The 18,229-nt window shown below is 43.1% G+C and overlaps 1 protein-coding gene across 4 annotated transcripts in view; it reads right to left on the bottom strand.

The window, feature by feature from the left end:
- Nucleotides 1–18,229, bottom strand: part of LOC110498112 (arf-GAP with SH3 domain, ANK repeat and PH domain-containing protein 2) — a 105,327-nt gene that overhangs the window by 34,521 nt on the left and 52,577 nt on the right. For all 4 annotated transcript variants that reach the window (XM_090211478.1, XM_036955080.2, XM_036955079.2 and 1 more), the window contains exons 4-5: nt 16,323–16,397; nt 2,855–2,904 (exon numbers count right to left, since the gene is read on the bottom strand). In XM_090211478.1, coding sequence (XP_090067604.1) covers nt 2,855–2,904; nt 16,323–16,397 — 125 coding nt within the window. The remainder of the gene's footprint in view (nt 1–2,854; nt 2,905–16,322; nt 16,398–18,229) is intronic.

An 18,229-nucleotide genomic window follows, 5' to 3' on the forward strand; every position in this document is an offset into this window, starting at 1 on the left:
GGTATAAGGGCTTTGGTTACAAAACAGATGGTACTGTGATAGACTGCATCCAGTTTGCTGAGTAGAGTATTGGAAACTATTTTGTAGATGACATCGCCGAAGTCGAGGATTGGTAGGATGGTCAGTTTTACTAGGGTAAGTATGGCGGCGTGAGTGAAGGAGGCTTTGTTGCGAAATAGAAAGCCGATTCTAGACTTGATTTTGGATTGGAGATGTTTAATATGAGTCTGGAAGGAGAGTTTACAGTCTAGCCAGACACCTAGGTATTTGTAGTTGTCCACATATTCTAGGTCAGAACCGTCCAGGGTAGTGATGCTAGTAGGGCGGACGGGTGCGGGCAGTGAACGGTTGAAAAGCATGCATTTGGTTTTACTAGCGTTTAAGAGCAGTTGGAGGCCATGGAAGGAGTGTTGTATGGCATTGAAGCTCGTTTGGAGGTTAGTTAACAGAGTGCCCAAAGAAGGGCCTGATGTATACAGAATGGTGTCGTCTGTGTAGAAGAGGATCAGGGAATCACCCGCGGCAAGAGCGATATCATTGATATATACAGAGAAAAGAGACAGCCCGAGAATTAAACCCTGTGGTACCCCCATGGAGACTGCCAGAGGTCCAGACAACATTCCCTCCGATTTGACACACTGAACTCTGTTTGCGAAGTAGTTGGTGAACCAGGCGACGCAGTCATTTGAGAAACCAAGGCTATTGAGTCTGATTGACAGAGTTGAAAGCCTTGGCCAGGTCGATGAAGATGGCTGCACAGTACTGTTTTTTATCGATGGCGGTTATATCGTTTAGTACCTTGAGTGTTAATCTAACATCTACTGCTGTTCCAAAATACCTTAATCACGCAGTTACTCCTTCAGCATTGTGACTCGTGATGCCACACCAATTTGATTAATAAAGGCACTTAAAGAAGTCACAGTTCCTGATGCTGCTCCACAAACATGTATCTGCCTCAGACAAAGTCATCTGGGTTGTATTCAGTCATTTTGTGTGGCTTCCTTTTTTGGTCAAAAACTGTCATACGGAAACACTTCAAGATGAGACTTCTTTCATTAATAAAACCTCTACAAAGCTAACACATTAATAGAGAAACAGCTAAAACCAGCCACATGTAGCGCAGTCGCCACAAGAGCCAGGAAAGACGGTTGACACAGAGATAGTAGATCAACTGGAACTCAAACTGTAGGGACAACAGCAGGGTGCTTGCAAACCAGTTTAACCATATACACTTGTACCCGTATGTATACAGGTTGAAAATTACAGATTTGGGCACTGATAAACAACTAAATTGGAAACCAGTGGCTGTACAGTAACATGCTCTATATGAAGTTACAACTCTGGTTCTGCGCATGGGTTTTGACTGGCAGACATCCTGAACACCTCATAAGAGGACTTTATGTATTTTGAAAGATTATATGTTGAGGATTCTAATAAATACAGCTTTGATGTCATATAAGCAAGCCAAACACCAGTGAATCAAAATGTGAGCTTCATATTTTCTTATCATAAAACTCATGTCATATACAATGTCAATGTTTATGATCACTGTGTTTGAGGTACAGTTTCAAGATGACATGGCATCATACCGTGGGTTGTTCTGAACAGAATTTTGAATCATAAAAGTGCATTGAAATTACTTAGGAACTGTGCACACTTTGGAGAGTTGTGTGGCAACTTGGAGACATCAGGTAGTCCCTCGCACTCAAACCCTTGTAATTGTTTGTCTTATGTTGCACCTACCCCACATTTTCCAGGAGTAGTCTTATCATGTTACTGAACGTATACAGAGTATTTTCTGATTTTGTTATCAACAATGTAATTAGCGGTTGTGTCCTCACCTTTGGTCTAATAATTTTTCCATAATCTTGAAACTGTTTCCTTTCAATTGCTACCATGGTTATGCATATGTTTTTTATTTGTCTTCTGTAAGATACATTTACATTTACCCCATCCTTATAGCACAATTCCCATGGGGGTAAAGGGTTAAGGCAGTTGGGGCCAGAGTAGAGTTTGAGGCAAAGAGTCTCATCGCTTGTGTCTGTGAAATATGAAAGGCGTAATAAATCGCAGACGAAGAGATTCGAGAGATTATGGAGATGTGAGAACCGATCGGATTGTGATCGGCAAACCTCAAAGAACATCAGAGCAGATGGGACAACGATGTTCTCGATCAAGCATAGTACTGCCCTCCATTGATAGCAGACTAGCAGAGAGGGGAGGGGGCATCAATGGAGGAAAATAAAACGGGGTCAAAGATATGGCATCCGGTTGAACTTTGAACTTGGTACAAAGTCAGTACTGTCTCGTCATCAGACTGGTGTTGGAGAAGAACATGTATTACCCTTTCAGTATAGAATGTCCTTTGCAGCTTGGAAAATATATCAGAGTGCTATAAAATGTCATATACCGCTGGCATGCAAAATCACAATGACGTCAGTGTGGATAGAGGGGTGTACAGAAGGGATGATTTGTTATTGAGGGTGTATTCATTAATTGACGACCACAAGGTGAGGTTGGTTGGGAAATGGTGATTATTACAAGCACAGACAAGGAACAACACAAATATCACATTGCATCTCATTCAACATATTGCCTATGCATTTGATGATCAAATTGGACTACACCGATGACAATTACTGTATACGGTCAAATGCAAACTATTATTATAGCACCAATATCTAAAAGGTTATCAAAATGCTTGAACAGATTTCTACAGTATGGCCATAGTACAAACTAATGGACCAAAAGACTATGGAATGACCATCTGATTGTCTTTCTACTCTACGCTAATATTGTGAATGGGCCAGAACCTAATTTCATATTGCTGCTAGTAAAATATTAAAATCCTTACACTTTCGTTTCGTAGTCTTTCCAGGCCTTATCAAAAGGCTTTTTCAGGTCCTGTGAAGAAAAAAGCAGAAAAAAAACAGGTGTCAACATTTGAATTTAAATTCAGAAACAGAATGTAGACTAATGATGATCAGATGAAGCAGATGCTAAACTACAGGACTGTTTTGCTAGCACAGACTGGAACATGTTCCGGGATTCTTCTGATGGCATTGAGGAGTACACCACATCAGTCACTGGCTTTATCAATAAGTGCATCGATGACGTCGTCCCCACAGTGACTGTACGTACATACCCCAACCAGAAGCCATGGATTACAGGCAACATCCGCACTGAGCTAAAGGGTAGAGCTGCCGCTTTCAAGGAGCGGGACTCTAACCCGGAAGATTATAAGAAATCCGGCTATGCCCCCCGACGAACCATCAAACAGGCAAAGTGTCAATGCAGGAATAGGGTTGCAAAAGAGTCGGACACTTTCCAGTAAATTTCCGGAAACTTTCCCTGGGAATTTGGGGAATTTTGCTTAAATTCATCAATAAAGTTAGCTTATAAACAGTGTGTTACGTCCGTCGTAGGAATGAGACCAAAGCGCAGCGTGGAAAGTGTACATCTTACTTTATTTAGAATGAACACCCAAAACCAACAAAAGATCACCGAATGAACAGTTCTACAGGGCTATACAGCAACTGTGCAAAAAAAAAAAAAAACAGGATCCCACAAACTCAGGTGGAAAACAGGCTGCTTAAGTATGATTCCCAATCAGAGACAACGATAGACAGCTGCCTCTGATTGGGAACCATACCCGGCCAACAAAGAAATAGAAAACTAGAATGCCCACCCAAATCACACCCTGACCTAACCAAATAGAGAAATAAACAGGCTCTCTAAGCTCAGGGCGTGACACAGTGAACCTTTTTTTGTGGGACACACATAATGCAATTCTAGGTCTTGTGGCATATTTTGGTTAAACTATCCACAGTTCAATGGAATTGCAACCCTCTGCATGCACAGTGCATTCTTCCATTGCATGTGCAGCTGATTCTCAATATCTTGCACACTAATGAGATGCTATTGAGCCCACACTACTACACTGTCTGAGCCAAGTACTACATGCTTTCTGGTAAGTTTTGATTACAATACTGGGTGGGGTGAATATATTTTATATGACATACATTTTGGTTTTGATTTTTTGGTTAACTAGTAAATTTGCCTACAGCAAAGTGTGTTTAAATCATTGCTAACTTGTTAACAATTTCTGCTAGTTAGTTTTTGCTACCATGTTTGTTTTAGCTTGCTGGAGCCTGCTTACATGAGGAGTGTTAATGCATACATTTACATACATGTTTCATTTAAAAACATTTATCTTGCAAAAGGAGGAATTGTATTTGTTTTGTTTTTTTACTATTTTTTTTCTAATTCTTACAGGAAAATGCCACGGGCACTATCTGATGCGTGGAGACATTTCACTGCAGCTAATGTAGAAGGAAAAGCTGTGTACAATTGCAAATGCTGTGCCAAATCATATGTGAAGAACATAACAAAGACGCAGAATCATCTGGTCAAGTGTGTAAAGTTCCCTCAGCGTTCACAACAAGCAACCTCTGACAAAAGTCCCTTTATTTCTATTTGAGGTAAAAATGATGAATCAGATACCTCATCGATAGTCCTCCTGGAATCAGAAGTGTTTTTGACTCAATGGAGGAACGTAGTCAGAGAAATGCTGATGAATGTCTTGCTCGAGCTGTGTATGCAACTGGTTTACCTCTGATGCTCACAGGCAATGTTTATTGGAAGAGATTTATGAATGTTCTTCACCCAGGATACACCCCTCCAACCAGACATGCAATATCTACTAATTTGCTGGATGCAGAGTTCAACAGAGTTCAAGTGAAGGTCAAGCAAATCATACAGAAAACAGACTGTATTGCAATCATCTCTGATGGGTGGTCGAATGTTCGTGGGCAAGAAAAAATGTACTACATAAGTTCCACCCCTCAATCAAAATTCTACAAGAGCACAGACACAAGGGACAACAGACACACCAGTCTCTACATCGCAGATGAGCTGAAGGCAGTCATCAATGACCTTGGACCACAGAAGGTATTTGTACTGGTGAGAGACAATTGTGCAAACAAGAAGGCTGCTTGGTCTAAAGTGGAGGAGTCCTACCCTCACATCACACCCATTGGCTGTGCTGCTCATGCATTGAATCTGCTCCTCAAGGACATCATGGCACTGAAAACAATGGATACACTCTACAAGAGAGCCAAGGAAATGGTTAGGTATGTGTAGGGTCATCAAGTTATAGCAGCAATCTACCTCACCATGTCATGCCCTGACCTTAGAGAGCCTTTTAATGTCTCTATTTGGTTTGGTCAGCATGTGATTTGGGGTGGGCATTCTATATTTTTTTTCTATGATATTGTGTTTCTATGTTTTGGCCTGGTATGGTTCCCAATCAGAGGCAGCTGTCTATCGTTGTCTCTGATTGCGAACCATACTTAGGTAGCCTGTTCCCACCTGGTGTTTGTGGTAACAGTTGTTTCCTGTTTTGTGACCTTTCAGGACTGTTTTGATGTTTGTTGTTTCACTTTGCTATTTTGTATTTCGTGTTCAGTTATACTAAATTAACATGGACACTTACCACGCTGCGTTTTGGTCCGATCTTTCCTGTTCCTCAGATGAAGAAGATCGTTACATACATGAGGTGTACGACTATGATTAAACTGGGTATCATTCACAAGTGATAATATATAATTCACAAGTGATTAGCTAATATTGTCACCCATCAGACTTTTCTCGATTTAATCTTGTCGTTACATATACTAAATAACGTGTGTGAAATGCGTTTTGATTTAGAATGGACCATTATCATGCACCAGTCACAAAATAGGGGCGGGGGAAAAAATACATGTAATCTCGGCACTTAAATTGTGAATGGATGATGCTTTTCCTGTGGTTCATTTTCATGCCAGCCTGGCAGGCTATACTCCTGTTGTAAAGACAAGCAATGTTCTGAATATTTGCTTAATATTAGGAAAGTTGACAAATATATATAGTAGGCCTAGCCTAAAGAAAGTTGATGAGACCCTAGTCCATCACTCTTTCCTTACACAATTTCATAGCCTATAGAAATGTTGCGCAACATGAGCTCATGAAGTGTTTGATTCAATTTGATTTTAATTGATGTCAGAGGGATTAGAGGGACAATAGAGTGCTGAGTACCAGGCAGTTAGCAAGTTTGTTAGGCTACTAATGACCATCAGCAGCATCAGAGCCTGGAGAAGCCTAAATACCGTTACTAAACAGTCAGGTGGAATTTGACTGCCTTCATGACTTGTGACCGCCGGTGTGCCAGTAATACGGTCACCGCAACAGTCCTACTCATGATTAAATGTTTTAACATTTCTCTTAACAACAATCCTTGGAGGTTTCTTTGGTACCTTGGTGTTCATGGCTATGGTGACAATATTATGGTCTGTCCAGGCCACTGGCATTGATCTGGCTTTTAAGCATTGCAATGGTATATTACAGAAGATCAGATCAATGCACGCGTCTGAACGGTGACCTAACTTAGTAGTATCATTAACCAATTGTTTCAAACCACAGCTCTCAGTATATATCATTCATTTAGTTATATTTTAATTATTATGATCCTTCCAATTTATATTAAAATCACCCAAGATAATTGCATCTCTGTTACTGTGGCCTGCTCAAACCCAGTGCATACGTCATCCAGATAGGACACCTTAGAGCTAGGAGGTCGAAACACACATCTTACCAATATGGGTGCCTGGTGAAGCAGATAGCCCATAGTGACTCTATTTGACATATATTGTCATCCCTCCTCTTAAAGGGTATATGATTCTGAATGTACAGTGCTACACTCCCACCATTCCTATTCCTGTCCCTTCCAAGTAGACTACATCCATTAATGTTAATTTGCCCATCATTAACAGATGCATCCAAATGGGTTTCGGTCAAAGCAGAAATATGAATATTATTTATGTTGACCAAGTTAAAAACCTCATGTATTTTGTTAGGAAGGCTAACCTTAGCTATACGCAGCCCTTTCCTTGTCAAGTGAAGATTGATAGAGCATGTTTTTGTTATACTGTAGTTGAAGTTGTCATGACACACTACAACACAGGGATTAAAATAGCCAGGGAGTTACTCTAGAGTCCCGACTCTTTTTTTGTTTTCGCCTAAAATGACATACCCAAATGTAACTGCCTGTAGCTCAGGACCTGAAGCAATGATATGCATATTCTTGATACCATTTGAAAGGAAACTCTTTGAAGTTTGTGGAAATATGAAATTAATGTTGGAGAATATAGCACATAGGATCTGGTAAAAGATAATAAAAAATAAAAAAATGCGTTTTCAATTTTTTGGTTTTGTTCCATTATCTTTGAAATGCAAGAGAAAGGCCATAATATTGCAGTTTAGGCACATAGATTTAGCAGTGTGTGTGCAAAGTTTCAGATTGATGCAGTGAAGCATTGCAATACTGCACCGTATTTTGTATCAAGTCTGCCCAAATGTGCCGAATTGGTCAAGTGATACATTATCAAGTACATAACTATAGAGAATGGTAATACAATATGGTATGGTATGATATGGTAATACAACATTTAAATTTACACACTCCCAGGAATGTCATACATGATGGTGGATCACTAGCTTATACACTAACTTTCACACATCTAGATGGCCAGGCGGGGAGGGTGTGGAGACAGCTGCGGTTCAAGCTGTAGAACCCAGTTCCTACATTTGAATGTAAAAATGTTTTTTTTTATCCTTAGCCTGTTCATGTAAAGTTTATCCATCACCAAGGACTCGTTGGTTCAGGCAACCCTTTTCTTTCATGATGGGATACTGTTTATTTCTCCTTTCATTGAGCTCCATGGGGAAGTGATCATTCCAAAATCAGTGTTTCTGAGTTCTCTGCCCATGCTCTTCGCCATTTCCTTTTGCTTAAAATGTTCAAAACATGCAATAACAGCCTGTGGCCTATTTCCAGAGGTGTTACCCTTTCTATGGACTCTGGAGAAAGGGACATTACGCACAACATCTGTGGGCACGATATAAAGTCTCAGACAGTGTCCTTACAGCCTCTGCTGTTGTCATTCTTCGGTATCCCTGAAAAGATGATTGTCTCGCATTGATGGACACTCTACATCAAGCAAGGTTCTTTAAGTTGTTTGTTCTCCCTTTGCACCACATCCACCTTGCTATGAATAGAGTCTACAGTACCTTTCAGCGCTGTGTTCTCTTTCCTTAGATCATCAATCTGACATTGGCTGAATTTTAGACTGGCACATAATGCATTGTTGTCCTCTCGTAGTATATTCAAGACATCACTTTTTAGAGTGGCCTTTTATTGTCCCCCAGCACAAGGTGCACCTGTGTGATGATCATTCTGTTTAATCAGCTTCTTGATATGCCACACGTGTCAGGTGGATGGACTATCTTGGAAAATAGTGAAATGCTCACTAAAATGGATGTAAACAAATTTGTGCACAACATTTGAGAAAAATAAGCTTTTTGTGCATATGGAACATTTCTGGGATCTTTAATTTCAGCTTATGAAACATGGAACCAACACTTTACATGTTACGTTTATATTTTTGTTCAGTATATTTCAGACTGACATGTCTTCATTCCATTTTCTTTTTACATTTTGGGATTGTGTGTGTATTGTTATTGTATCGTTAGACATTGCTGCACTGTGGGAGCTAGAATCATAAGCATTTTGCTGCACCTGTGATAACACCTGCAAAACGGTGTACGCGACCAATAAACTTAACACTGTTTCAGTGGCTGCACCACTGAACAGCTAAACACATTTCCCATCGTAATACAGCGTTCAACAGCTGTTTGATCAAATGCTAGATTATGCAACCCCTTTTCCAGCCTGCACCAATGAATAAACAGTGATTAGGGACAAACAAAAACAGACATTAACGGGTGAAATTGCCTGTGTAATTTTCTCTTCATACACTGCAGCGGTGGCCGTAATCGCTGCTTCTGAGGCCGATGAAAATACTGTTAAACATGATGAGATGGATTAACTGATTGTACTGCTAATTTGTTTCTTTATTGTGGATTTTCTGACTGCATCCTGATCACTAACTTCAGAGAGCACTGGTTGCTACAGTATCATGATTTTCTAAATGTTATGGCTCCTTTCTGCTGAAGCCTTAAAATGTAACAGTGTTTTTCAAATCAAATCATTATTTCAGTGGCCGCCATATAGGCATTTTTATAATTTCATTAACTGGAATGAAAAAAGGTGGTGGTATAAAATGTGACGCATCCTGGAACAAAAGCTCATCTTTCTAAAGCTTTGTTACAATAAATGTACTACCGCATTATTACAATCAATCTGGAGCTATTTTGCTGTCATATTAAACATATTGCCTGAATCTCATTTTTACAGTTCTAGGATGCATCCCAAATGGTACCCCCTGGTTTAATTTATTCTAGACTTCTACACTACTGTCCTTGTCTTAGTGAACATGGTCAATAGCCACCGGTGGCCTCTAAGGCTTCAAATGTTTAAGTGTACTTTCCAGTGCTTCAGAATGGAATGTCTCCACTGTTGAGGAGGTGCAGTAGTGGTAGACCTACATGCCTGTCCAGTGAATTGGAATGTGACCTGTAAGGGCCTTTTCAAGACCTCAAACCTAAACATAAAAATGACAGATTTCAACTTCAACCTGTTCTTGCTGCAGTCAAGAGCACCTGTTAAAAACCCATGATTTATGATGCTACCACTCCCTAATCTGTTCTTGGTGAGGAATAAAGGTGAGATCATTCCTTTGGCAGAGGTGCTAGGAGCTAAAAGGCTCAGTGATCATTCCGTGTGGGCGGGTGGGTTTCACAATTCACTGGTCCACTATGGGGGGATCATCTGGGCTCACATCAGTCGGGACTCAGGATCTACCCACTACTTGCTTGCGTGTGTGTGTTCATAGATACAAAGGATCAGAACGTTTAGCATTGGAAGGGATGACGTCACCCCAGTGTCCAGTCCAGTCCGTAAATCCCCATGGCTCTGGTGTTTGGTGGCCTCAGCACTTTCCACCAGTCTGTTTATGTTCAGTGTTTGGAGTTGGAAGGTGGGTTAGGTGGAGCTGTGGCCCCCAGTCAGCAACAATAACCTTTCCACCAAGTAAGAGGGCATTAGCCAGCACTTTGCCACAGACAGACAGGGAGTGTATGCTGTGTCATCGTTAGTTGTGTCCTATTCCAGTTTGGACTAAGGAGATTTCAGTAGAACTTCACATACAGTGTATGACGTTCCAACTGAAGTACTTAACCAATATGAATCTTGGCTTACTTTAAGCTTTCTAGGGCTGTCTTTGACTCAGTAGAAGCAGACTGGACCCAGGCTAGTGTAGCCAGAAACACTGTAACCTTGAACACACACCCACACATATGCATGCAGGCACATAGGCCTACACACACGCACGCAGGCAGGTAGGCATGCACGCATACACACATGAATGCATATACGCAAACACACACACTGAGTTCACAGTGCCGCAGGTCAGGAGTGTATGAGTCATTCACCGTCCATACGGAAGTAACATTAAAATTCCAAAGTGAAAGGAAACTGAAAACGCAGGGGTCCTAACCTCATAACTCCACAGAGCAGCATGTCAAATCCTCAACATCCTTTCCCTGTTGAGGTGGGAACAGCAGGAAGAAGAGATGAGTGGAGCGTAAAACAGCCTCAAATTAGTTTTGAACTAAATGGTTATGGTGTGAAAGCCCTGTAATCTCAGCTCAATTACTGTCAGTCTCCCATGGGAACGGCTAAGTACCATCCCAGACCGCAGTCACTGAAAATATACGAGCCAATGTCAAGCCAACGTTGTCGACTCTACAAAGTGCTTTAACCGTCTCTACAAAGTGCTTTAACTCAACCCCCAGCCATACTTACACAATGCATTTACTGAACAGTATTCATGTCTGTGACATACTCACAATGAACATAAGACTATTGAATCTGACGTGGTCTCCTCTTGATGATATCCAGGTGATATGGGAAATATAGCAATATGATCATGGGAGTAGGAAGGACAGGAGAGTCTGTTTTATGTTTGAGTCAGACTAGATGAAACCCTAATTAGGCTAGAGCGGTGTGTCTGGGATGGAGGGTCTCTCTCTCTCACTCTCTACCCAACACTACTCAGGCTGGTCTAGACGCCTTCCTCCTGCTCTCCACAGGTACTTTCCCTGGGAGAGGAAAAGAGGAATAATGATGAGATAGTGAGGGGGGATAGCGAACGGTACGCATTGCAAGCTGGGATGGAAAGTCTTCAATTCATCACTTTCTGTCTCTCACTCATACAAACATACTTTCTCTCGCTCTCCCCTCCCTCCCTCAGTGGTAATGGATAGACAGGATAAATGAGTCAGAGCAGAGCACCATGACTAGCACCTCATTAGCCCCATGTCAAGAGTGTAAGGAGAGTCCCCAGTCACCATGTCAAGAGTGTAAGGAGAGTCCCCAGTCACCATGTCAAGAGTGTAAGGAGAGTCACCATGTCAAGAGTGTAAGGAGAGTCCCCAGTCACCATGTCAAGAGTGTAAGGAGAGTCACCATGTCAAGAGTGTAAGGAGAGTCCCCAGTCACCATGTCAAGAGTGTAAGGAGAGTCCCCAGTCACCATGTCAAGAGTGTAAGGAGAGTCACCAGTCACCATGTCAAGAGTGTAAGGAGAGTCCCCAGTCACCATGTCAAGAGTGTAAGGAGAGTCCCCAGTCACCATGTCAAGAGTGTAAGGAGAGTCACCAGTCACCATGTCAAGAGTGTAAGGAGAGTCACCAGTCACCATGTCAAGAGTGTAAGGAGAGTCCCCAGTCACCATGTCAAGAGTGTAAGGAGAGTCCCCAGTCACCATGTCAAGAGTGTAAGGAGAGTCCCCAGTCACCATGTCAAGAGTGTAAGGAGAGTCACCATGTCAAGAGTGTAAGGAGAGTCACCAGTCACCATGTCAAGAGTGTAAGGAGAGTCCCCAGTCACCATGTCAAGAGTGTAAGGAAAGTCCCCAGTCACCATGTCAAGAGTGTAAGGAGAGTCACCATGTCAAGAGTGTAAGGAGAGTCACCATGTCAAGAGTGTAAGGAGAGTCACCAGTCACCATGTCAAGAGTGTAAGGAGAGTCCCCAGTCACCATGTCAAGAGTGTAAGGAGAGTCCCCAGTCACCATGTCAAGAGTGTAAGGAGAGTCCCCAGTCACCATGTCAAGAGTGTAAGGAGAGTCCCCAGTCACCATGTCAAGAGAGTAAGGAGAGTCCCCAGTCACCATGTCAAGAGTGTAAGGAGAGTCCCCAGTCACCATGTCAAGAGTGTAAGGAGAGTCACCATGTCAAGAGTGTAAGGAGAGTCACCAGTGGGGTAGTGAGCAGATCTGCACCATTCTCCCTCTCTGTCAGTGTTCACAGTTCAGAGGCCTATGGCTTCACTCTCGGCAGACAAGAGAGGCTCTGTACACAAGTCTGATGTAGCCTGTCGATGCCAAAGTTACAACGGAGAGAGAGAAAGACAGAGGGAGAGGGCAAGGGACAGAAACAAGAGTGTCCTCCAAGAAAGCAAGAGAATGTATGAGTGATGAGAAGCCATGGGGTAACTAGGGAGTACTGTAGCTAGCTAGTGACTAGCTAGTAGTCTTTCTTAGGAGAGAGAGAGAGAGAGAGAGAGAGAGCGAGAGCGAATAAAAAAGAGAGACAGAGAGAGAAAGATAGAGGGAACAGCCTCATTAGTGCTAGTACACATCAGACAGTGGCACTTATGACCCACGTGGTTGTGGTGCAGAGGTCAGAGCAGAAAGTAATGAGTGCTGATGGGATTAGAGGCCTGGCAGACTGGAGGGGTGTCTGGGATGGGCCTGGTAGACTGGAGGGGTGTCTGGGCTGGGCCTGGTAGACTGGAGGGGTGTCTGGGCTGGGCCTGGTAGACTGGAGGGATGTCTGGGCTGGGCTGGACCTGGTAGACTGGAGGGGTGTCTGGGCTGGGCCTGGTAGACTGGAGGGGTGTCTGGGCTGGGCCTGGTAGACTGGATGGGTGTCTGGGCTGGGCTGGACCTGGTAGACTGGAGGGGTGTCTGGGCTGGGCTGGACCTGGTAGACTGGAGGGGTGTCTGGGCTGGGCTGGACCTGGTAGACTGGAGGGGTGTCTGGGCTGGGCCTGGTAGGCTGGAGGTGTGTCTGGGCTGGGCCTGGTAGACTGGAGGGGTGTCAGGGCTGGGCTGGGCCTGGTAGACTGGAGGGGTGTCTGGGCTGGGCCTGGTAAACTGGAGGGGTGTCTGGGCTGGGTTGTCTGGGGCCGGCCTCCCATGGATATAGACAGGATTCTGACTGCATTCCTGCAGTATGCTGTCTGCCCCATCACACGCTGGCTGGCTGACTGGTTTGTCCTGGAGCTAGTAGAAGACTTGACATGTGTGATGGAGTGTAGTTAATGTGTTGGCTAGTGCAAGAGTGGTATGCTGTTTATAGTTTCCACCCCCAACACACACACACATAGGAAATCATGGGGTCTGGGGTAACACTGTACCAGCAGGAAAACACTCATCTCATACAGCTTCTCTGTTCTCTACGAGGTACAAAACATTGCTAGTACCTAGTAATTACCATCACACACACAGAAGCGTGAGTTACCACAGTACAGCAGGGTAATAGGAGAACCTTTACCTTCATACAAATCCCTATAGAGGTCTAATAACAAACACCACACAGTCCAAAAGAAAGACATGGAGGATAGTGTGAGTGTCCAACATAGAGACATGGAGGATAGTGTGAGTGTCCAAAAGAAAGACATGGAGGATAGTGTGAGTGTCCAACATAGAGACATGGAGGATAGTGTGAGTGTCCAAAAGAAAGACATGGAGGATAGTGTGAGTGTCCAACATAGAGACATGGAGGATAGTGTGAGTGTCCAACAGAAAGACACGGAGGATAGTTTGAGTGTCCAACAGAAAGACACGGAGGATAGTGTGTGTCCAACAGAAAGACACGGAGGATAGTGTGTGTCCAACAGAAAGACACGGAAGATAGTGTGTGTCCAACAGAAAGACACGGAGGATAGTGTGTGTCCAACAGAAAGACACGGAGGATAGTGTGTGTCCAACAGAAAGACACGGAGGATAGTGTGTGTCCAACAGAAAGACACGGAGGATAGTGTGTGTCCAACAGAAAGACACGGAGGATAGTGTGAGTGTCCAACAGAAAGACACGGAGGATAGTGTGAGTGTCCAACAGAAAGACACAGAGGATAGTTTGAGTGTCCAACAGAAAGACACGGAGGATAGTGTCAGTGTCCAACATAGAGACATGGAGGATAGTGTGAGTGTCCAACAGAAAGACATGGAGGATAGTGTCAGTGTCCAACAGAAAGACATGGAGGATAGTGTCAGTGTCCAACATAGAGACATGGAGGATAGTGTGAGTGTCCAACAGAAAGACATGGAGGATAGTGTGAGTGTCCAACAGAAAGACACGGAGGATAGTTTGAGTGTCCAACAGAAAGACACGGAGGATAGTGTGAGTGTCCAACAGAAAGACACGGAGGATAGTGTGAGTGTCCAACAGAAAGACACGGAGGATAGTGTGAGTGTCCAACAGAAAGACACGGAGGATAGTGTGAGTGTCCAACAGAAAGACATGGAGGATAGTGTGTGTCCAACAGAAAGACACGGAGGATAGTGTGAGTGTCCAACAGAAAGACACGGAGGATAGTGTGAGTGTCCAACAGAAAGACATGGAGGATAGTGTGTGTCCAACAGAAAGACACGGAGGATAGTGTGAGTGTCCAACAGAAAGACACGGAGGATAGTTTGAGTGTCCAACAGAAAGACACGGAGGATAGTGTGAGTGTCCAACAGAAAGACACGGAGGATAGTGTGAGTGTCCAACAGAAAGACACGGAGGATAGTGTGAGTGTCCAACAGAAAGACACGGAGGATAGTGTGAGTGTCCAACAGAAAGACATGGAGGATAGTGTGTGTCCAACAGAAAGACACGGAGGATAGTGTGAGTGTCCAACAGAAAGACACGGAGGATAGTGTGAGTGTCCAACAGAAAGACACGGAGGATAGTGTGAGTGTCCAACAGAAAGACATGGAAGATAGTGTGAGTGTCCAACAGAAAGACACGGAGGATAGTGTGAGTGTCCAACAGAAAGACATGGAGGATAGTGTGAGTGTCCAACAGAAAGACACGGAGGATAGTGTGAGTGTCCAACAGAAAGACACGGAGGATAGTGTGAGTGTCCAACAGAAAGACACGGAGGATAGTGTGAGTGTCCAACAGAAAGACACGGAGGATAGTGTCAGTGTCCAACATAGAGACATGGAGGATAGTGTGAGTGTCCAACAGAAAGACATGGAGGATAGTGTCAGTGTCCAACAGAAAGACATAGAGGATAGTGTGAGTGTCCAACAGAAAGACATGGAGGATAGTGTCAGTGTCCAACAGAAAGACACGGAGGATAGTGTCAGTGTCCAACATAGAGACATGGAGGATAGTGTGAGTGTCCAACAGAAAGACACGGAGGATAGTGTCAGTGTCCAACAGAAAGACACGGAGGATAGTGTGAGTGTCCAACAGAAAGACACGGAGGATAGTGTGAGTGTCCAACAGAAAGACACGGAGGATAGTGTGAGTGTCCAACAGAAAGACACGGAGGATAGTGTGAGTGTCCAACAGAAAGACATGGAGGATAGTGTGAGTGTCCAACAGAAAGACACGGAGGATAGTGTGAGTGTCCAACAGAAAGACACGGAGGATAGTGTGAGTGTCCAACAGAAAGACACGGAGGATAGTGTGAGTGTCCAACAGAAAGACACGGAGGATAGTGTGAGTGTCCAACAGAAAGACACAGGGGATAGTGTGAGTGTCCAACAGAAAGACACGGAGGATAGTGTGAGTGTCCAACAGAAAGACACGGAGGATAGTGTCAGTGTCCAACATAGAGACATGGAGGATAGTGTGAGTGTCCAACAGAAAGACATGGAGGATAGTGTCAGTGTCCAACAGAAAGACATAGAGGATAGTGTGAGTGTCCAACAGAAAGACATGGAGGATAGTGTCAGTGTCCAACATAGAGACATGGAGGATAGTGTGAGTGTCCAACAGAAAGACATGGAGGATAGTGTCAGTGTCCAACATAGAGACATGGAGGATAGTGTGAGTGTCCAACATAGAGACATGGAGGATAGTGTGAGTGTCCAACAGAAAGACATGGAGGATAGTGTCAGTGTCCAACATAGAGACATGGAGGATAGTGTGAGTGTCCAACAGAAAGACATGGAGGATAGTGTGAGTGTCCAACAGAAAGACATGGAGGATAGTGTCAGTGTCCAACAGAAAGACATGGAGGATAGTGTGAGTGTCCAACAGAAAGACATGGAGGATAGTGTCAGTGTCCAACATAGAGACATGGAGGATAGTGTTCCTCACCCCTTTGACTCCTTTCAGGTCTCCTTTCAGCAGGCTGTCCAGAGGGAAGGTGATGATGTTGTTCATGTTCTGGAACTGAATGGACACAGTGGAGAGAAGCTTAGGTCAGAGAGGGTTTAACACAAGCATGGGTGAATAGAGACAACCAGATATGTTGCATGTTGTTTAAATGTCCTCACCTTAGCTGGTTGTGTATGTGTGTGTGTGTGTCTGTTCTCAATGTCCTCTTGTAAAGACATTACCTCTGTATACGGTGCAACTGTGTGTTGAATTTCCTCTAAAGTGACATCTACTGTGGAATTAAAGGGATATGCAGTGTTTTGGCAAGGGTGTGGTGGGGGGTGCACTGCTACTAGCATTAGCTCAATTACATGCCAGCTGTTCCCATAGGCTTCCAGTCATTGAGACAACAACTATCCATTTAAAAGCGCATCTCAGCAGAAATGTGTATATCTATCTATTTATATATATATATACACACACATACATAGAGTATCAGTCAAAGGTTTGGACACACCTACTCATTCAAGAGTTTTTCTTTATTTTTACTATTTTCTACATTGTAGAATAATTGTGAGGACATCAAAACTATGAAATAACACATGGAATCATGTAGTAAACCAAAAAGTTTTAAACAAATCAAAATATATTTTAGATTTTAGATTCTTCAAAGTAGCCACCCTTTGCCTTGACAGCTTTGCACACTCAGTCACCTGGAATGCATTTCAATTAACAAATCAAATTCGAATCAAATGTATTTATATAGTATCCCTTCTTACATCAGCTGATATCTCAAAGTGCTGTACAGAAACCCAGCCTAAAACCCCAAACAGCAAGCAATGCAGGTGTAGAAGCACGGTAGCTAGGAAATAGATTTGTTAAAAGTTTGTTAAAAGTTAATTTGTGGAATTTCTTTCCTTCTTAATGCATTTCAGCCAATCAGTTGGGTTGTGACAAGGTAGGGGTGGTATACAGAAGATAGCCTTATTTGGTAAAAGACCAAGTCCATATTATGGCAAGAACAGCTCAAATAAGCAAAGAGAAATAGTCCATCATTACTTTAAGACATGAAGGTCTGTCAATGTGGAAAATTTCAATAACTTTGAATGTTTCTTCAATTGCAGTCACAAAAACAATCAAGCGCTATGATGAAACTGGCTCTCATGAGGACTGCCATAGGAAAGGAAGACCCAGAGACCTCTGCTGCAGAGGATAAGATCATTAGAGTTAACTGCATCTCAGAAATTGCAACAAATAAATGTTTCACAGAGTTAAAAAAAACAGACACATTTCACAATCAACTCCCTTCACAGAACGGCGCAAACTGGCCCTAACCAGAATAGAAAGAGGAGTGGGAGGACCCGGTGTACAACTGAGCAAGAGGACAAGTACATTAGTGTCTAGTTTGAGAAACAGACGCCTCACAAGTCCTCAACTGGCAGCTTCATTAAATAGCCAGTTTGCGTTGTTCTGTGAATGGAGTAGTACACAGCGTTGTACGAGATCTTCAGTTTCTTGCATGGCATAGCCTTCATTTCTCAGAACAAGTATAGACTGACGAGTTTCAGAAGAAAGTTATTTGTTGCTGGCCATTTTGAGCCTGTAATTGAACCTACAAATGCTGATGCTCCAGATACTCAACTAGTCCAAGGAAGGCCAGTTTAATTTCTTATTTAATCAGGACAACAGTTTTCAGCTGTGCTAACAATTGCAAAAGGGTTTTCTAATGATCAATTTGCCTTTTAAAATGATAAAATTGGATTAGCTAACACTACGTGCCATTGGAACACAGGAATGATGGCTGCAGATAATGGGCCTCTGTACGCCTATGTAGATATCCCTTAAAAAATCTGCCATTTCCAGCTACAATAGTCATTTACAACATTAACAATGTCTAGACTGTATTT

Source organism: Oncorhynchus mykiss, chromosome 19 (genome assembly GCF_057628025.1).
Source record: "Oncorhynchus mykiss isolate SJ-2025 chromosome 19, ASM5762802v1, whole genome shotgun sequence".
In the NCBI taxonomy this organism is placed as follows: domain Eukaryota; kingdom Metazoa; phylum Chordata; class Actinopteri; order Salmoniformes; family Salmonidae; genus Oncorhynchus; species Oncorhynchus mykiss.